The 21,638-nt window shown below is 38.3% G+C and overlaps 1 protein-coding gene and 1 long non-coding RNA gene across 11 annotated transcripts in view; both read right to left on the bottom strand.

Annotated features, from left to right (window-relative positions):
- Window positions 1-4,673: 4,673 nt before the first annotated feature.
- LOC307064868 lies at window positions 4,674-6,776 on the bottom strand. Its single transcript, XR_013811311.1, has 2 exons — window positions 6,698-6,776; window positions 4,674-4,989 (listed from the first exon to the last, which is right to left on the bottom strand). It is a non-coding gene; the product is annotated as an uncharacterized lncRNA (long non-coding RNA).
- Window positions 6,777-7,330: 554 nt separating this feature from the next.
- The window catches only part of MBNL2 (muscleblind like splicing regulator 2), a gene marked incomplete at both ends in the record, with an annotated part of 99,188 nt that continues 84,880 nt past the window's right edge, over window positions 7,331-21,638 (bottom strand). For 9 of the 10 annotated variants that reach the window (XM_079721727.1, XM_079721733.1, XM_079721726.1 and 6 more), the window contains one exon: window positions 7,331-7,458. In XM_079721727.1, the coding sequence (XP_079577853.1) occupies window positions 7,331-7,458 (128 nt within the window). Of the gene's footprint in view, window positions 7,459-19,759; window positions 19,771-21,638 lie in introns of those variants that run through there. The other variant, XM_079721732.1, reaches the window with a different exon arrangement.

The following is a 21,638-nucleotide window of genomic DNA, read 5'->3' on the forward strand; positions in this document are numbered from 1 at the left end:
CCAACCCCTGGTCCCTGTGAACGTGACCTTATTTGGAAATAGGGTCTTTGCAGATGTCATCAAGTTAAGATGAGGTCATTAGGGTGGGTCCTAATCCAAGATGACTGGTGGCCTTATAAGAAGATAATGTGAAGACAGACACACGGGGCAAGGCCCTGTGATGATGGAGACAGAGACTGGAGGGACGCATGCAGCTGTGAGCTAAGGAACGCCAAGGATTGACGGCCCACACCGGAAGCTAGGAAGAGGCAGGGAAGGATTCTCTCCATAGCTGCAAAGGGATCTCGGCCCTGCCAACTCCATGATTTCAGACGTTAGTCTACAGAACTGGAGAGAATTCATTTCTGTTGCTGTAAGCCACCCTCTGTGCGGAGCTTCGTTCCAGCAGCCTTGGGAAACTATAGTACTCTTTATCCTTTCTCCATTTTTTCACACGTTTATTTTTCCTCTTCCACCCCACAGAAAGCTTCTTGAGGGTAGGAACTGGACTTGGCCCATGTTCGTGTTCCTTGAACAGCTTGACACTGCTTAGTCGGGGCTCAGTGAGCATTTGTTGAATTGAAGTAATTGCAGGCTTCCCCAGAGATAATGCAGCTCATTATTTGTTATTATAAACCCCCTATAATTTGCCTGTCAGCTTTGGACACTGTCATCGAGGACATAGAAGAGGTGCCTCTTAGTTGCCAAGAGATGTTTGGATGGAATGAGGAAATAAATACTGACAGGGAAACCCAGGAGCGTACTTTAATATTATTTTAAGAAGAGTTTCTAATATTCGCTGAGAGTTTGCTGTGTGTGAGACTCTGTTCTCGGTGGTCAGTGCACATTCTTTCATTGACTCATCATAATATCTAGGTGAGAGAGATCCTGTTAGACCCAGCTTACCGATGAAAAACACTGAAGCTCAGAAGCTGTGAAAAGCAGAGTTGAGAGTCAAACTTGGGCCGTAAGACTGTAAAATTTGCTCTTAACCACTAGACTATTGGAAAATGCAGACGCTGAACATTCCTTTCTGCAGAACTGAGAGATCCTCAGCTTTGTGTTTATGGACGATAATGTGTTTAGATTGCTCTCCATATAAACGTGTGTGTGAGAGTGTTGCGTATATATTTATTCTGTGGTATGTTTGTTACCCCCATATATACAAGCCATCAGGTTCCTCAGACATATTTAGAACTTATGAGCCAGGTTTCCTAAGCTGCCACCGCTACCTTTTTTTTTTTTTTTACGATTTTTTTGATGTGGACTATTTTTAAAGTCTTTATTGAATTTGTTACAATATTGCTTCTGTTTTATGTTTTGGTTTTTTGGCCTTGAGGCCTGTGGGATCTTAGCTCCCTGACCAGGGATCAAACCCACACCCCCTGCATTGGAAGGCAAAGTCTTAACCACTGGACCGCCAGGGAAGTCCCTGCCATGCTACTTTGAGTATACTCTTCTCCCTCTGTAAAGCCACAGGTTTTATATTTAAGTGAGTGGGTTTCCACCTTTGTGTGCATTGCAGCACTTAGTAGAGGAATGGAGAGCCCCAGCAAGGAGAGCACTTTGCTCTTGTTTTGCTTTTGTACTTTTGTGGGGTGACCCTTTCGTTTGAAAGAAAGTTTTTCTAGAGAAAGAAAAGTTAGATTCCCCTAATTTAGATCATTTTAGTTTACACAGGAGGACTGATAAATAAACTTCTCCCTTTGTTTATATAAGCCCAAGTCCTGAAAAGACCCAAGAGCAAAGTTATCAGAGAAACGAATGACTGTCTGGACACAGTTGGATTTTAGGTATGTGTGATCCATGTGTGACCTTTATCTAGGAAATCATTCTCTCTGGCTTATGTGACATGTTCATCTTTTTAGGGGCTGCTTCATCATGACTTAATGGCATACCCTTATTGGGAAAAATTCAGTGACTTTCAATATTTTTTATTTCAAGAGAATCATATTGAAGTTTGACTTAAAAAACTGGATAACACTGGAGAGATGGTGCAATGTCACATTCCCTCCAGCTGCCTCTGGTCCTAATAAAGAATTAGGCTCTGTCCTCAACCTAGAATAGTACTTTGCAGCCCAGAGCTACAAAATATTTCATAAGTTGTATTCTTGCAATAGGGAAGAAAACCTGTTTATATATCCTATGAAAGGATTCTTATCATGGCTTCATCTTAAACCTGGATGAATGGTCTACTCTGAATTCTTTTCTGAAATTTGGGCCTGAAAGTTTGCCACAAATAAAGCTCACGTCAACATGACTGTAGAGTTAGGACAAGCCAGGGCTTGAGAGTTCTGCTGCTCTATGTGATCTTAAACGAGTTACTTAATTTGTATGTGTCTTGATATCTCATGTACATTACAAGTATAATAACTCCTTCATGATGCTAAGGATTATGTCAAGTATATATGAACAAAACAAAGTTACTTTCTGATTATATCCTATTTCATGAAAATAGCTATATGTTTTCACCAACTTTGGAGGGGATTTCTGAAATAGTTTTATTAAAATATAGGCCACATAGCACATATGACATTTACATGGGGGACCTAAAAGGACACCTCAAATGGGTGGGCCATCATTCTTACGAGTCGCTGAAGCAGAGGGAGAAAGTCACATGACTGTTGGTCATGCATTTGAAATCCCCTGGACAGCTGTGGATCTAGTCACCCTGAGGGCAGACTCGGGAAAGTAGTGTTGATCTAGAATCAAGCTGCTTGTCACAGCAGAGCCTCTGTGTATCTTGATTAAGACTCTCTGCAGCCATTAGAACTTACTTATTAGTTATTAGTAATTCTCCTCAACAACCGGGGTGAGTTTCTATATAGAAACCTATATGGACTATTTCCCACAGTGCTCGACACGTAGGCTAGTCCCTGGGGAATATTCTCAATCCCAGTCCTTCCCCATCCCTGCCATCCCCCCCCACCCACCAAAAGCATGGAGGGAAGTCGCTACTGTGTTCATTTTGTATGAATCGTTCTGATTCATAGTGACTCAGTCATTTCTATGGACATAGCCCAGTCCAACAGCAATGGTGGCCTAATATTTCCGAGACCCTAGGATATTTGGCAGGGAAGAAGAACTCATTCTTTAGCGAGCCAGTATTTCCTTCTCACGGACTCAGAATGTTGAACTATATTTTGGTTTGCCTGGCTTCCCCTTAAAGCTTTAAAGTATTGCAAAAGAACTGTGGTTAATAATAAACAGTATATTTCTGAGTCTGAAACATTATTTTTAGTTTGGGCTTCCTAAAATTAAAATAACACCTTCCTATTGGCAGATAATTATAGAATAATTGATATTTTATATTTAAATATTTTCTGTGCTGAAGAGATGAGTTCGTTTTATCCTCTAAGGTTTAAATTTCTCTTTTGATTTTGATGTAGTAAGTACCGTAAAAAGTCAGTCTACTGATGAAAATTACACTTCATAAACCAGGTGTGAAAATTTTTGAGTACAGTTTGTCTTAGATTTTTCACTTAAAATAAAAACTTATTCTTGAAACTTGACACCTTGAACTAACTTAACAGAGAATGTTTTCTTGTCAGGAGTGACCGACGGAATAGCAACTTTTCTTCTGCTTTTACAGTAAAAGAAGTTGGTCTCCCAAACATATAGCCAAGTTTTCAAACATCCACAAAGGTGTGAAAGTATTTTTACCCTTGGAATTCCTGATGGCACTGTTTAAAAATACAAGTGCCTTTATTTGTATATGCCTGGTCTGTTGAATGTTTGTGTTGTCTACCCTTATAAGGGGTCTCATAATCACTCAGAAGGCCTGAAGCTTTGAACCTGTCATGGAGAAAATCTTCTTCTCTCCCTGTTCCTGCCTTGGCCCATAGAGGAGGTGACTTCTGCCAACCTCTGCATGACAAGGACTGTTCCCACCTTCCCTGAGAAATATCATGGGCCCCAAAGGACAGAGAAAGGAGAAGACTGAGAAGGTGCCCCGCACCTCTCAGGAGGCCTCGCTTTGTTGAGCACCTGCCCTCAGGTGTGATGAGCCCTCCTCAGTCCACCCAGCCAGGATGTCCGCGTAGAACAGGTTTCATCATTCTGCTTCTATCTGCAGCCTGAGGTCTAAGACACGTTGCTCAATCAGGCTCTTACCTGAAAGCCTGTCTTATGGATTAATGGGCATTTTCTCGTCTGTTAATTAACTGCCGTTTTGTTCCCCATTTGGTTACTGATCTCTTCACATCTCTTCATATTCAGGCAGAATTCTGAAGATGAGGGCTGAGTGATGGGATTTATTTTTATTTCTAATCTCAAAGAATACTAGAAGTAGTTCAAAAATGAGCCTTGTACGGGGCTTCCCTGGTGGCGCAGTGGTTGGGTGTCCGCCTGCCAATGCAGGGGATGCGGGTTTGTGCCCCGGTCGGGCAGGATCCCGCGTGCCGCGTGGCGGCTGGGCCCGTGGGCCGTGGCCGCTGAGCCTGCGCGTCCGGAGCCTGTGCTCCACGGCGGGAGAGGCCACAGCAGTGGGAGGCCCGCGTACCGCAAAAAAAAAAAAAAAAAAAAAAAAAAGATCCTTGTAAATTGTTTTTCTTACTGTTAAAACCCCCAAAACTCCAAAGCCTGCTCTTCTTTGAAGCTGCGAAATGTTATCTGTATGAATGTAAAAACCATTTGGTTTGGCTAATTATCAATCTGTCTCAACAACAAAAAAAAAGGAGGATGACTAGAAATCCTTTTAAATGCTTCTTTTATTTCATTGGTTGTACATTGGGTGAGTGAACTGAATATTACAACCAAAACATAGAATTGATACAAATTAGACTCCTGTTTACACTGTAAGGTAATGAATGAGGGAATTCTTTAAGTGTTACAGAAAGATTTAGTAGAAATGTTACCAGTGATATGGCTCAAAGAATATTTAGGTGAAGTGCTGTTATATCCTGAAAACCAAGAGTGAAATGTAGTTTCCATACAAGTGGCGAGTTCATCTCTTAACTACAGTATTTGTTGAATTGCTATCATCATGTCTTGGATATTGGTGATTTTGTTCTGTAATTAAACAAAGCATTTAAGATTTATTCATCATAGTCAGACTTCTGAATATAAACAAACTTTTGGCAAATAATATTTATACAGAAAAATAGTTTTAGATCCTCTCAAATCCCAGAATTATTCTATAAAATTACATTATAAATAAATAAAAAGCAAAATCTGTTGTACATATATTTGTACATCTATGCATTTGCCTTGCCTCCTCCTTATTGTAAATGGCATATTTATGACTCTTTGCATATTACAATCACAATTCTGGAAAATGGATATCATAGTAAAAATACAGTCTTCTATATTCGCTTGGGGGGTATAGGTGATGTTTTTCATGCTCCATTATTAAAGGGCTGAAAATAGTTGTGTGCTAAAAACCTTAAAAATCAAAATCATGAAACAAAAGAAAAAAAAGACAATGTTACAATAATTAGTCTACAAAAATATTTCAGTGATTCCCATAATTTACCTTTTAGTAATGTATACTATGTTTTCAATGAGTTTAAGTGAATTAACAAAGAAAAAAAGAAAAAAGAAAATAAGTTTGAATGTTTTAGGCAAGTTGTAGCATAACTACATTGTTATAGTTGAGAAAATTACAAATATCAATAATACATAAAGATGAAACTACCAAAGAAATACAAGTTAGATACAATACTTTCCCACAAATTAAAACAAATGCAACAATACAAGCACTATGTAAGATTACACTTAGAATGTGATTTTTTTTGATAGGGTTATCAAATCTACGATATAAGATAAATAGTCATTAGACTTTGACCAACATTAATTAAAATGGCAGATTTCTTTTTCCTCAAACAAAAATGATATGGTTGGTGCATCTAGTTTTCAGAACAGGCGGTGGTGCCAAAATTTAAAATATTTTACATTCAATCTCAAAAGTCAAAATACTTCAATCACTAATACGTTCACAAAGAAAATGGATGTTTTAAACAATTACACATAATAGTAATTCATAACAGCTGTTTCGTTTTTTAAACAATAATTTAAAAACTATGTAGGTACTGTATAGGCTATGTGCAACATATAAAATGTGAAATATGAAATATTTGGTACGATAGTGCTTAAAATAAACTTTAAAACAAACTTTCTGAACAAAATTTAATTGTATCGCTATTACCTTGAAGATCAACCAAGTATTTAAAAAAGTAAACAACATTAAAATATGTTTCATCCATATATAGTATATATATATGTATGTGTATATATAATATGTATGTACTTGTATTAAAGTTTTTTATACTTTTGAGACATAAAATATGCTTTAAGGTGAAAGAATTAAAAGAACTATTTTTTTCCATGCTGTAGTCAGTTACAACCTTTTAATCCAACTTTTGAAATGCAAAACAGTAATGGATTTTTTAAAAAGTGAAACTATCTACTTTTTGTTTACATAGTAATTTAGATTAAAGTCACAGTCAAATTTTCAGTGACTAAACTCAAACTTACTTAAATTAGAATATTATACAGATCTCCTCACCTACAGCTTCCTTGTTTGTCTAGGTTTTTAGTTCAGAAGAGTTATTCTGTAACAGGCAACCGGATGGTGAGTTTGAAAGACTAATCCTTTTGATTAGACTGTTGGCATGGGCCTCTCATTCTTGTCAAGCTGGATGAAGTCTGGCAAAATCTAGGCACTTCTACAAAGTCTCTCTTATAAAACAATTTTAAAAATATACTTGTAAAATAATACCTTCAAGACTTTGTTTGGTGGGGTATGAAGATCATACCGTGCAAAGTTTCTTTTTCAATCTAGTTAATGTTATTCTAGAATCACATGATTCAATGCGGCATCTCCAGGCAAACCAAATACCACACTTTGATGTGTCCCCAGTACTTGTGCTTGAATTTCCATTCAAATTTTAGACCTGCAGGACAGGTAACGGTTTTACTTCACTTCTCATCTTTGCTGCAGCATTCGTGTTGTCAAGAAGTGAAACATAGCTTTGATCCAGTAGGTAAATGAAATGACAGTAATTGAAGTTAGAATCGAACCTGCCCTTGGAATAGGTGTTTTTTTTTTAACTAATGCTAATTGTTTATTGCTAACTTTGAAATATTCTGAGTCAAAATGAGTAAATTGGTTGGACTTTCTGCATCAGCTATAGTTATGGAGATAAGACAATATTCCTAGGACAGAAACTATGTTTAGAAACCCTTTAAAAGTAAACTTTATCCTTTATGTCTTTAAACATCACAGCTGGTCTCAGGTAGTTAACTATCTTAGGTTGGAATATACTAAGCATACCATATTTAATACTCATATATGATATAGCAGCACTAGCTTCTTAGAGTTGTGGTCTGTCCAGAAGAACTAAATCTTTATTTAGCATGCAGTTTGTGGCAATTCTATTGAGGAGGAAACAGGATAGTATGTACAGTAACAATGTTTAGTTATTCTCAATGCAGATTCTTGGCATTCCATTCCGTTTCTGCTGATTATTTCAGAATTATCTGTTAAAGAAAAAGACAAGTGTGATTTAGACATCCTTCTTGAGGGAAGATAGCTAGTTTAAGTTTTACTGTTTGAAGATAGACATTTAAAAATAGGAAATTTCTGCAATTTCTCATAGTTTTGATGCAATTATAATTTTGCACAATCCCCACCCTTCATGCTGAAAATGTTTACACTTAAGCACTTCTGCTATGTGGCCACTGTAAAGAATGATGATTCAAATGCACAGTATTTTCTGTAAAACTGTGACTGCATATATATGGGCATGCAGTGTGTTTAGACCTTAATCTCTTTTTTAAGTTTTGGCTTCATATCTCTTTATTATATGTTCAATTCTCATTCAATTAATATTTGCTAATGTGATCAGGAAGTCTAATCAAAGGATTAGTTTGTACGTGAAAGGTTCTTTGTAAAGATTAAATACAAATATTTAAAAATGTGTAACAAATTAAGTAATACTTATCTATTAACTTGCATTTATAATTCAAAGATATGTTCCCATCAAAAGTAATTTTGTTCCCAAGATACAATAACAATTAGTTTCAAATTCAGGAACCGTTTAAATGTCCCATATTAAAGAAAAAAGAAATAACATTCTAATAAAGCTGTTAAAACAGTCTTAATAATTCCAAAAGCACAGATAAAACTAAACTATCAAATGCAAGTTTGATATAAGTTCATTTCCAACTTCATAACTTTGCAAAGGACAGGGAGTTTGCCCTGTGGACCCAGTCAACTAAATGTCAAGCTTAAAAGCCAAGCTTTTGACACATTCTAACAAAAATATTTATTCTTTGTGCAATGCTTTGACCAAACTTTGTGCAATTAATAAACAAAATGTTTTTTTATGAAATAGCCAAGAGTCTTTGTTTTCGAAATAACCAGTAAATATTCTTTATGGTCAAGGTCAGCCAATATTCCTACACACTGGGATCCAATTCCCAATAAAAGCCTCATTTCTACAAGTATGATTTCTTATCGCATTATGTTAGAATTTAAACATGTGGATATTTTTTACGTTAAGTGGGTATTTCTGCAGTTAATATGAAACAGTTTTAGTACGTACACTTAATTTCTCCCGTGAAATAAATATGAGTATGCTTTATTTTATTGGAATATACAGATATGTATGGAATTGATAAAAATAGAGGAAGAATTCATGTATGTTAAATATTTATACGAAATGGAAACTCAAAACTTTGGATAAGATCAGATCATTTTTTTGTTTTTCAAAAAGTTCTAGGAATTTAAAATTAATTGGGAAAAAATATCTCACATACTGATATACAAATAAAAATAATGAGATATAATGGTTTATATCTAAATATTATCATACTGTTTTTGAACAGTCATTGCAAATAGCTAACATTCAAATTCTTCAGATGGCTCTATTATAGCTTCATTTTTAGATTTAGATATTTGATTATTAAATAGGAATTATTCTATTTCATCCCTTAGCTTCAATCTTGTCTGTAAGTTTTCCAAATAAGAATGTTCCCTAGGACATCAGATCATGTTTTTCTTTTTTCTTTCTTTTCACTTTAGCAGAAGTCTCTCTAAAATATTTATGGAAAACAAACTTGCAATTTCTTAAATTGATATATATATTAATATATGTTTTAGAGCATATTCATATTCTTGCTTATTAACTGAAATGAAAATGCCATATAGGATAAAAATTCCCAACCACCTGGAAAGAAAAAGTATCCTACAGAGAGCCCAGCAATGGGCAAATCTGTATTGCAGAAATTAGTTACAATGCTTTGGACTTGAATTTGACAAACAGACGTGTTCGACCACCCAGATGTAATTGAACTGTAAATCATCCCTGAAGTTAACTAAAAGCATTACCTGGGCTCACCCAGACTGCTTTGCCCCTCTGCCTCAGCCTACACACCATCCGCTGTATGGATAAAGACGTAAATAAAAATGACCTCTGGTACTACTGAACTCTCAGCCGCACTGCTTCCTGGCATCTAGGCCAGAAAACTCTGGCCATACCCTGGTCTATGTGTTGGGCTATCTTGAGGACTGTATGAGTGATGTTAAAAAATGAATTACACCCCCGCCAGCTGTGAACTTCAAGAGGTTTAAGAGATTTGATCTTAGATGGTAGGAAAGCTATGGGTGTTTTTTGGTGGTAGCATTTTTCTCAGAAATACCGTTTGATTATTAAACTTTTTCCTGAGAAATATAGCTTGTTGGTACAGTCTGAATTAAGTGTACTCTGGGGTGAAATACGTTTTGGAAGTAGAGACAGATCAGGAATGCAGATGAGGACCAGTTACCAACTGAGAGCCTCTTGATCACTCCTGCCCCTTTGATCGCTGCTTCTGATGTTAGAAGGCACATGATATTACAGGTCTTAGGGCCCACGGGGAGGGGAGGACAGTTTCCAGCAGGAAGGAACCTCTGGAGGGAAGAGGAGGGCCAAGTGGGCGTGTGTCAAGCGGGAAGGGTGTGGAGAAGCTGTTTTGAGGGAAAGAGGGCTCTTCTGTCTAGTTTTTGATATGGCTTTTCTTTAGTCAGATTATATTTTTAATTCACATCAAAAAACCATAATTTAAAATAAGATGAATAGGTAATCTTGTGTTTCCCTGTTGCCTCTCTTTGGAGATTCTCTTCCACACCAATTCAGTATGAACATATAAAATAGGTTCTATATATGAAAACTTCTTCAGCCTCTATTGTAATTTCAATGGCCAGGAGGATCAAAAGCTTCAGGAGGTACCTGAATATTTCAATATAGACACAAAACATATATTCCTAAAAGAACAGGCTTACATGTGGTCCCAGAACATGGGCTCCAAGTCTGATATTGACAAGTCCTAGTCCTGAGCTGGTCTATTTTTTAAAAATGGTTAATTAAACCACAGTTCACCAAAGTGACCTCTATAGACTGGCTGTCAGTGGCATCCTTCCTGCCCTGCACTCATCAAAACTGAGGCTGATATCCAAAATTCCTTCCTCAACCTCCAGGCACTGCAGCCCATGCTTTTTTGGAAAGGTCAATGGAAAACTCCCCTGGGGACTGCTAGCATATGTAGAGGTCAGAGAAATAGCTACTACACTAGGTCCCCTAAAAGTCCCCTTCCTGAAGCATCGTTATTGTCTCCATTTTAATTTTAATAGATACTCCCCTGATTTTCCAGGAGGTACTAAGAAATTTTTATCAAAGCCTTAAGAGCTATGTCAGTCTTGCCAGTCATATTTCACAGACATGGAAAAGACAGCATGAACAGTGTCAGCTGGCTTGCACAATATACCAAGTACTTGTGCAAGCCAGCATGAACTTAGAGATGTCAGCTCACTCTGCTCCCTGGCATGGGAATCCCCTCCAGGGTGTAGTGACGGTCTGCAATGGGACCAGGAGACAGTGATTCCAAAGAGCAGGGCTGTGCCTCTCAGGGTGCCAGTGGAAGTCAGTGCTCAGAACCCGTCTGGGAGCTTGGGAATCGGGGAAAGGCGAGGCCATGGGGTAGGGCCTAAAGCAAACAGAGCCTGGAGCACTGGATGAGAGGCAGCAATGACTGTGTGCAAGAACCAGGTGCATAGCAATTGCTGATGGACCTGTGTGCTGCTAGGCTCCCTGCTAAGTCATCCCTGCCTGGGTGGTCAACCACATCCTACCCTAGGCCTCCTCCAGATGGATGCTGCAAACATGTCTGCTTATGACAGCAGAACCCCCTACCCAATCAGAGTTCCACTGCTTCACCTTCTAAGGAGCCCTGGCAAGCTGTATCATAGGAAAGAAATTGAATACACTGAACAAGTTGTATTTCTGTTCATCTCTCTGATAGACTAGTCCCTCAAATAAGAATTATTTTCTATAACAGAATCATGATGAAGATGGGGATTAAATTATTAAAATAAGATTCTAGCTAACCTTTTATTGGTAAATCAAAATCTTGAACTGAAAGCATTATTTTCAATTTCTTTTTCCACTCAAAGGAGAACACACAAAAACGAGAATAGCTGATGCCCACCAAATCGGTGATTCTGTTTTTAAGACAAAGACACACTTGATCTCAAAAAATGACTGCGTTCATAAATCTTCAGCGGACCCTCTAGTTTTAACAAGAGTGTCTGCAGGCAAAAATATCAGTTGGCTGTGACAGAGTCTACCAAGCAATGAACATCTCCTTCAGGTGGTTGGATTTAAGAATGTAAAGATTCTGCTTAATCCACATCCGTAAATTATTCCCATATGAACCCAGGACACAATGAGTCTCATTTTTATTTACTGAAGACAAAATATGAATGGCCCCAAAGAACATCAGATGGGTTGTTTCCCCACCAAATGTGTTATGAGCAGCCATTTAATAACCCCTGCATCCCCAGTGAAATGCCTACCGTTGGCTCACAGTGCAATGGCAGTCAAGGTCATCGCAAAGAGGACCGGGTTAGGCACTGCCTGAATACTAAGCCTACTGGGGCCAGGCAGGAAATGTGCATAAGTGGGGGATCAGCCTGGAAGTGTGGCAGATGGAAGGGCCCATGCCTAGAAGGAATGGAGCAGCAGGTACTCAGCTCCAGCCACCTGTCACCTGCAGAAGCCTGGACTCTATAGTGCCTGACCTTTCCATCTGCCAAAAGAAGCTGGAAATTCAGCTGCTGATTCACATTATGGAAAACAACTCTGTATGGGTCAGATATATCTTTGGGCTGAATTCAGCTATGAGCTGCCAGTTTGTGTTCTCCTTGAGCCTTACTTTCTTGAAGGAGATATCCACTAAGCCTGGATTGCTAGCTTCCTGAGCCAGGCAGTAGCCAAGGCTGAAGGCATCATCCAGGGAGGCAGCGCTGGTGATGGTGGGCAGGGTCAAGAGAGCAGGTCTAATGGGGAGTTCATCCTGCAACTTTCAGACATTTGGCTTTCACCCAAAGGAACGGGGTACTTGACCCACCGGTACCTTCTACCTAAGAAGAAATTACTGACCCTCCCTTGACTGATTCACCAGATATGAAATATACATGTTGCCTTGTCTTTTCCAAGATGATGATGGATTCAGAATGAGCCATCCATGTGCCCTTACCTTTGGTGTGCACTTGAAAAAGAGCTGACCAGAGTGAGAAATGCACTCGGTTGAAAGCAAAATAGTCTGTGCAGAGGCTGAAACACTGAACTTGAAAGCATGAATACCACGAACTCAACAGCAGAACTAACTAGCGCTCATGCAAGAGGGTTCAAAGAAGACAAATCAACATATAATTTCCTCAGTGCTTCACAAGTATCAAGTATTAATACTTTCTGAGTTTTCTACCTTGTGGCTGATCTCCAGGAAATGTACATATAAATAATTCTGGAAATTGTGAGCTTCTAGATGACTTCTAGACATGTTCGCACTTCTTATGTAAATGTGTTCATTGCAGACATTCAGAGATGTCAGATGAGTTATCCTTTAAAATGTTAGTTCAGTAGTAAATTCAGTAAGAACTCTTACTGCTTGGCTTAAATGATAGAAAAAAAAACCATTTCAGTGAAAAGACCAACTGTTTCTAGGGATCCAAACCACGAGAAACAGTTAGAAAAGAGGGCTAATGAATGTTTTAGTTAAACATTCAATACTAACTGTCTTTGTAACGTTGAGTTTGGAGAGGTAGATATAATATACCTTATCAAATATCTGTGTGGCCTTGCTGAAATCTGAAGGAATCTCAGTGGATCTGCATACCACTAGCATAAGAGCTCAAGCACACATTTCCAAGCAGGGCTGTTGCATTAACTGGGTCCACGGTACAACCGAATTTCATAAGGACAGGGGCACTGTCTCATTCCTCTTTAGATCCCTAGTAAAAAGGATGGGACTGGCTATATAGGAGGCACTTCTTAATTACTGGTTGCATGGATGGCTGAATAAGTAAGAACTTACCGAGGCATAATGCCGCAATGTTGGCATCGACAGAAGACCAACAGACCTCTCACAAGCAAGAGGTTGCAGTGGAGGCAGGAAAAGAACCCCTTGGAGAGTTTCCATCTCTTACCCTTTCAGAGCAGCTAAGGCTTCAGGAATATCCAAGAAAAAGAAACATTCATCCCCATCCCCCCACCCCATGTTCTATATAGATAAAAGGAAAAATATTACAGGCTGGGGGCACAATCACTCAGAGGATGGAAACATGACAGATAAACAAAAATGACCCCTGAAGAAAACTTCTGGACTTAGAATATTTCTTAGAAATCTCTTCGCATGGTGACAGGGACCTGTTTCCTCAGAAGGTAATTAAAGAAAGGGATGTTTCACTGTCTCCTTAAACAAAACTTATTATTAATCTAAAAATAGACAACTGGATGGAATTTCCTAAAAATATGACCAAGCTAAGGAGGCCAGCCTGTTGCTCACCATCCCAGTATCTTTGTCTTTATTCACAGTATTCTTCTTGTTCTGTCACTCATGTGGCTCTTCGCTACTTTCCACTGGCGTTCCTCCGTCCTCCAGGCCCTGCGTTATTTAATATTCTCTGCATCTTCTCCCTAGCCCTCCACACGTCTTCTCCATGGAAGCCTCTACTGTCTGAAATTCCCTGGTTTTGTCTGAGAGGTGAAACTTGTATTTTGGTTGAAGCAAACTATACAAAAGCAGAAAGACATTTGTACATCTTTGGCTGCCAGAGAATTCTGTACTTAATCCTAGGGTAGATTACTATACATTAGCATACTATGAATTATTAACATCGAAAGCAAATGCCTTTGTTTTCTTGGTGGACATATGTTATCAGAGTAATTCTCATGATATGTGTTGATCAATGAACACTTTCAAGAACTTTGACTTATTTCATGCCTATTTGTAAATTTTGTTTTTGAAGATTTTTTTTGATGTGGACCTTTTTTAAAGTCTTTATTGAATTTGTTACAGTATTGCTTCTGTTTTCTGTTTTTGGTTTTTTGGCCGTGAGGCCTGTGGGATCTTAGCTCCCAGACCAGGGATTGAACCCGCACCCCCTGCATTGCAAGGCAAAGTCTTAGCCAGGGGACCACCAAGGAAGTCCCAGTATTTGTAAATTTTAATTGTATGAAAAGTTCAAAGATAATTAGAGGTGCATGAAAAGACCCTTTGAAAAACAGTCACATTCATTATTTGAGCGGTATGTTTTTCCAGGGCAGGGCAGGGCAGGGTCTTCTGCCGTATTTGACTTGTTTTTCAAGTGGAGTTTTATTTATACAGAAAAGGCATACACTGGGTTGTGGGAGAAAATTCTCAAGTGTGACAACCAGTTTCACTCTTGGGAAGAGCAACCTGAGGTTTGTGGGAAGGCCCACAATAGTTAGCAGAACTTAAAGAGTACTTCAGTCCAGATTATTGTTTTGCCTTCTGTCATTAATATAAAGTTTACACTTAAAACTCTAATTCTTCTATTTTCAATGACATATCACTTTGCTGATGACTCACGACTGTCTAATATTTTCCACTCTACGATATTTGAACAAAAAGATTTTTCAGATATACTTTCTAAGAATTATCATTTAAGATACTACTAACTGAGTTTTTGTATAAAAGGCAATAACACTGGCCTCATTGAAAATTACTGACGAGGGTCCACACTGGCAATTTATATTATCTGGATAAAATACATATATGGAGCTTCTTGATTTGGGACTCTACACCTCAGATCATCTAAAAATCCATACATCATTCATGGGTGACTCTTTCTCCAAAACGATATTTATGAGGAAGAAAGGAAAGGTGTTTGAGAGGAGATTTTTTATTCCTCATGCTTCCCCCTGCTGCTATAGCAGTGTTGAAAAGAAAATCGCATTCAGGAGTGTTGTGTGCTCATTCAGGAAGAGAGGGGCTATGAGACCACGTTTGCTCTGCAGGTGCCGGAGCAGGTCAAAGTAAAACAAAATGCTAGATTGGAAGGGCCACACGACAGCCAGGAAAAAAGAAATTGGCAAATCAATTATAGCCTCCAAGGCAAATGAGAAAGAGGGTGGTGTGAATACATCTGGTGGCCACCCAGGACCAGGTTCCAGCGTTTATCTTCCTATTCATCCTCTGGCATTCTTGGCTCCACGCCGCACATCCCATTCCTACTCCTCACACCTTCCCCAACAAACATTCCAATCACGCAATGAACCGTAGACTGTGGTTCCTCTACCCTCAGCTGGTGGAGAAGGTGAAGGACTTTCCTATCACACGCTGTCCGGGGCTTTGGGTTAAGCATATGCTTTTGGCATCTTTCTTGAATCCTAAAGATGTAGAAACATCCATGAACATGGTATTTAGCCTCTTTCATGCTGTGAGCACAATATTATCCTTGAGCAATGTCACCAGTTAAATAAACTGTTACAGGCCAGCCTGGGGACCTAACCATCAAATCCACCACTGTCTCCACAGGAAAATTACTTGAGTTCCAAACCAAGGGCAAAGGGAATTTTGAACAAACATTTTTAAAATTAGGGACTGTATGTATACTAAGGAAGGCTAAATTCCTCGACTACATCAAGAAATAATATATAATAATTGGGCCACACTATTTAAAAATACTGTAAAATATTATAGAAAAGATAATAAGATATTTTTCTAAAAATATTAAGTTTAGAATATGTGCAGTGAGATATGGAGCAAGCAAGGCTGTCTGGGATTAGACAGTCTGCCCACATCTGAGGCTACTTCAGGGAAGGTGACCTCTGGACATGAAGGGAGAATCTAAGAAAACATTTTTTATACCTTTAAAAACCAGTTTATGCAGCGACTGAAAAGAAATTTCAAAAGCATTCCTTTAAACCTGTTTTTTTCAATATGGGGTTTTGCTCCCAGTAATACATTGGAGAATCAGGCCAAGAAAAATCACAGAAGCAAGATCCTGCTGGATTCAACATTAAGTCCCCAATCCTGCTCAGCGCTCTGCTTTTGTATCCACTACCATTATGTTAGACTTAGGATCCTGGGCACATCTTGGCCGTAGTATTCATTTTAACAGTGGAGCAGAATGTATAATTCAGTCTGCTAAGAACTGGCTTTTAAGACACCAAAGGCAGAAAAGTAACCAAATGCTGGGATTCGGTAAAAAGAAGGGTAAGTTAATGTCATGTGCAGGATATGAAGTGTGTCTTTGTGTATTGTAGTCATCTTACACATTTCTCAAATTGATAGGATGACACTGCCATTTAAAAAATTTCCAGCAAAAGTAATTTTGTTTTGTTTTCTTCCTTTTTAGTTCTATGCCTGGGTGTTTGTGTATGTGTGTCAGAGAGCGAGAGAAAGATGAACAAAACCACTCAATGTGTGTAAAATAATGGTGCAAAGGAAAAATCCAAGAGAGTCCTGGAGTGGAATTTCGGGAGGCTTGTTTGTGCCACCAACCAGCTTTGTGACCCTTTTGGGCCTTAGTTTCTCACTCTGCTTGTTGGCGCCTCTGCAGTGTGGTGGCTAGTTAACCAGGTTGCCATCTGTCCTCCCTAATAACTCCTCAGAAAGTGCCCTAAATATCCTGGTATAATAGATGGCAAAATAGAAACCAAAGGAAGAAAGCCAGCTCCTCCATTCTCTCTTATTTCTCTATTACTAACTGTCCTCCCTCAGAGCTCAGTGCTTAGGCCCATTCTTTCAGCTTCTCTGCTTTTTGAGATGATCCTTCTTATATAATAATTACTTTGACTGTAATTACTTACATGTTGGTTTATTGCCTGTCCCCTTGACAGTGTAAGAGCCACAAGAACAGGGACTGTTTTGTTCATTGCTGTATTCCCAGAATTTTGAATTTCATATGACACATAGTGGGCTCTTTATAACCATTTGTTGAGAAAAAGTATGAAGATGCATTGCACTGGGTTAACAGTGGGCTTTTGTTATGGCCTCAGAATAGACTCAGCTTCTAGCCTGCATGGTTCACTGAGGAAGAATTTGCATTTGCACTCAGTTACCTGTTTCATGAAAACAGAACTCTTAAAGGAAAACACAGCAACAATAAAGAATTTTTAATGTGAAAAGAATAATTTTATACTATGGATTAAAAGAAACAAAAACCTACGTATAATTAGGCATCCTTCTTTCCAATCCTAATTCTTTCTTCTTTGGAGAAATGTCTACTCAGATCCTTCACCCAATTAAAATATTGTGGTAAAATAGGCAGAGCATAAAATTGGCTATTTTAACTATTTTTAAGTGTATGGCTCAGTGGCATTAAGTACGCTCACACTATTGTGCAACTGTCACCACCATCCATCTCCAGAACTTTTCATCATTCCAAACTGAAACTCTGTGCCCATTAAACAATAACTCCTTCTTCTCCTTTCTTGCCAATACTTAACGCCTCCTTCCTTCTTTCCCTCCCGTCCTTCTTTTTATCCTCCCCATTTTGGGCTTCAAAATGGAATTTTCCTGTTTGCGTACCTGAATCGTCATCGATTCCTTGGGATACTTTGGAATCGAGCTCTATGGTTTTACCTACAACTGAATTAACCTCTAGTCACTCCTTTCACAGTTGCCTCCTCCAGGCTTCCCAAGACATTCCTTCTCAAGTAGAATGAATCAAGTAGTGATGTTCGTTTAACCTGAGATATATCTGTGAAAACAGTAGAGAAAAACAGTATCTCTCTTTTAAAATTATCGTTTAGAAAAAAAAGAGTCCTGGATGAAAGGACTCCTCCTGGTAGACTCTTCTTTTACAGAAGTTTCTTGCCAGTTTACCACCCTTGGAAGGGTGAAATGGTGCCCTCATTCATCTACTTTCTAGCTCTTGTTTACTGGACTGAAATTTGAATTTCCTTGTTGGTCTCATCAACTAACCATATTTTCAGACATTTCTGATATCGAACTTGGATTTTAAAAAGGTTTGCTTCTACTGGAACTTTCTTCTTAAATGGTGAAAACTTTGTAAACCAATAGTTAAACTCAGTAGTTAGCAGTTTTTAAGGGAACCATATAAAGAACTTCACCCCAGTCCTACACTGACCATAAGCTCCAATCTAATTCAAATATGGTGGAGACACAAGAGAACAGGATTTGGAGATCCGTGAACCTGAGTTCTAAAACTGTCCAGCCACTTCCAACCTGCTTGAATCTTAAGCACATTATTCTTTAAAATTTGCTCTCCTCTGGAAAATGGATGAGACACTACACAGAGTTCTACTGAAATATTAAATTAAATAATGTATATAAAGTGTCTGATATGTAGTAGTGTTTTTTGATAAATGTTGGTTCCCTTCCCTTGGTCTATTTATTTGAAAATTCATAATCCTCAATAAAATTTGGTTTCAGCTTCTACTTAAATAGGCATTCAAATAATAATTTTGTGCATATAAGTATTATATGATCTGTATGACACTCCATATGTGTTGATAATAGATTTGATTTTGATGAGATTAGGATTTTCTAAAATGTCAAATGCACTTCCCTTTCTGTGTATGTATATCTTGACCTGTCACTGACAACTAAATAAATATAGGCTGAACTTCTTTATTGTTCATGAAAGTCTTGACTGTCATTCATATTAACCATTTCTCAAACTAAAATCTTTTATTATAAAAGCATCAACATCCAGTACCATACAGTGATCAAAGTCTACTGCAATAGAAAGTTACATCCCTGGTGGTCCAGTGGTTAAGACTCCACGCTTCCACTGCAGGGGGCACGAGTTCAATCCCTGGTCTGGGAAGTTCCACATGCCACGGGGTGTGGCCAAATAGATAAATTAATTAATTAAATTAAATAATAAAGAAAAAATCCAGTTTAAAAAAAAGTTACATCCCATGGGAGGCAGCATCTCCCACTCTTTAAATTTAGATCCAGTTCAAACCCAGCTTCTAGACCTAATAACTGTGTTACCATGGGTAAGTGATTCAACATCTTTTATTCTTAGTATTCCTCTTCTCTGTAATGGGAATCAAACGTTGTCCCTAATGCATAAGTTGTTGTGAGCCTTAGATAATGTAATTAACAAGTGCTTGGTGGTAGTAAGCAGATGCTACTGTTATCCTGTGGTAATAATTCACTGATTTTAATTTACTAGGCTATGCCACAAAACATGAATATGAATATTTTGACAAGGTATAGCATTTACTAATAATTCTTAGATCACTGGGCTTAGAGCAAACCACTATTTATGGCCGCTTCTGCACACCCAGTCTTGTCTAATAAACATCCATACTTCAATTTTCAAACCTTCACCTCTTCTCAGATAGGTTCACATAACCAGCAGGAAAAATGAGGGGACTTAGGTTATGAGTTTATGTTAAAAAAAAAAAAAAGAAAGCAATTCTTAAACACAGTTTTCCAAGGCAAAGGAATACAGTGGGGTTTTCTTCTCATTCTTCACACACACCTTAGATCTCCCTATTTTAACTTCTTTCCTTGTTCAAGGCCATGCTTAATGTTACAGGGGTCAGAGAAGACCAAAGAAAAGAAGATGAACAATAGAAATTGATTCAAGCAATTCCTTTTCCCCTGGATCTTCATAACTAAAGTGGTTCTCTGGCCCTTTCAAATATATCGGGATAACAATGACAAGAATTGAAAGGATGACTAATGGAAGAGTTATGAACAATATTTTGAGAAAAAGAAGGAATTGAGTTTAACATCCTTGGGTATCTTTTTGATTCCTCCAAAACCTTTCTAAATTTTAAGGAGGAAGAAAATCTATTTACTGTTCAAAAAAATGTATAGCTAGCATATTCATGCTGGATTGTGGTTTGAGGGAGGGAAAAAGGACTAAGCATGGTGTTAGGAGATCAGTTTCTAATCCCTTATGTAACCTTGAATGAGTCACTTAACCATTGTAGGTCCTTTTCCTCATTATAAAATGGAAGGTTAGGAGCTTGGGGGAGGTTGTATATCTGGTTTTGCTACTTAATAGATGACCTTGCACAAGTTTCTCAGCTTCTCAAAACTGCAGTTTCCTTATCTGTATATTAGGGAGAAGAATATTTCCTTACAGGGCCATTTTGGGTTTTAATGAGATAATTCGAATAAAAGCTTAGCATGATGTCTGGCACTTGGTAAGAGCTTACTAACAGAGAGATGCTTGCATTATCTTTGTGCTGTCTGTATGCTCTATGGTACTTTGGGGTCCCTTTAATGATCATTTAAAGCACTTTCTCAGGAAGGCAGTGTGGTGAAAGGGAAAAAACACTACCCTAGGCAGGACACAGACAGTTGGGTTCTAGTCCTGGTTCTCTTATTATTTATGTGACTTGGGTAAGCCACCTTACTGATCTGGGGTCTTGTTCCAATTTATAATGTAACTTTCATCATCATTTCCCTTCTCTCTTATTGTAGAAGTATGGCATGGTTGTAGTCAGTTTGCTCTTATGACTTATCGCCTTTCATAACTTTGATGTAGTTAATGCAGGTCTTGGGTCAGACCTTCAGTGCCTGAGGCAACAGTGACTATGGGAAAATGGGTGACATTTTACAGCATTCAGCTTAATGATGCTGCTTCCAGAAATGCCTTGTGGTGAATACTGAAAAGTGTCTGTATTTGATTATAGGAAGCTCATCGACATAAACTCTGAGAACTTTGGAAACTCCAGAGCAAGGAAAGTGATGATAATACTATAATTTGATCACTGAGAGTTAAAACAGACAGACCAAAGGTTTCAGCATATCAGACGTGATGCCGAGGCATGATGGAGTCTAAGTGCTAGACTAGCTGTAGTGTTTCCTAAACCAGTGTCAGAAAATACCAGTCAACAAATTTCTCCTTTATAGTACAAATAAAAGCGAAGAAGTGTCAGCAGGAGCCATTCTATTTGTGTAAGTCATCGGAGAAATGTCTTGTAGAAGGTTGATGTGGTGGCGAGCAGAGAGCTGGTGAATCCACAGGTACTATAGAAACTGGCAAGAGCCACTGAGAGAGTAAAGGATCGAAATGCCTCCCTGAAGTTTCTTGATTTTCTTAGTTACAGTCTGTCCTGCTTCATATCTTCAGGTTCTGAATTCATGGATTCAACCAACCATGGATAGAAAATATTTGAAAAAAGAAATTCCAGAAAGTTCCAAAAAATAAAACTTGAATTTGTCATGCGCTGGCAGCTCTTTACATAGCATTTACATTGTCTTAGGTAATGTAGAGATGATTTAAAGTATAAGAGAGGATGTGCGTAGGTTATATGCAAATGTGCCATTTTATATAAGGGACTTGAGCATCCATGGATTTTGGTATCACTCGGGGTCCTGGAACCAATGCCCCACAGATACTGAGGGACGAATGTATTCATCCTCCCCTCCCCACATTT

This window comes from Hyperoodon ampullatus (genome assembly GCF_949752795.1).
Source record: "Hyperoodon ampullatus genome assembly, chromosome: 16".
In the NCBI taxonomy this organism is placed as follows: domain Eukaryota; kingdom Metazoa; phylum Chordata; class Mammalia; order Artiodactyla; family Ziphiidae; genus Hyperoodon; species Hyperoodon ampullatus.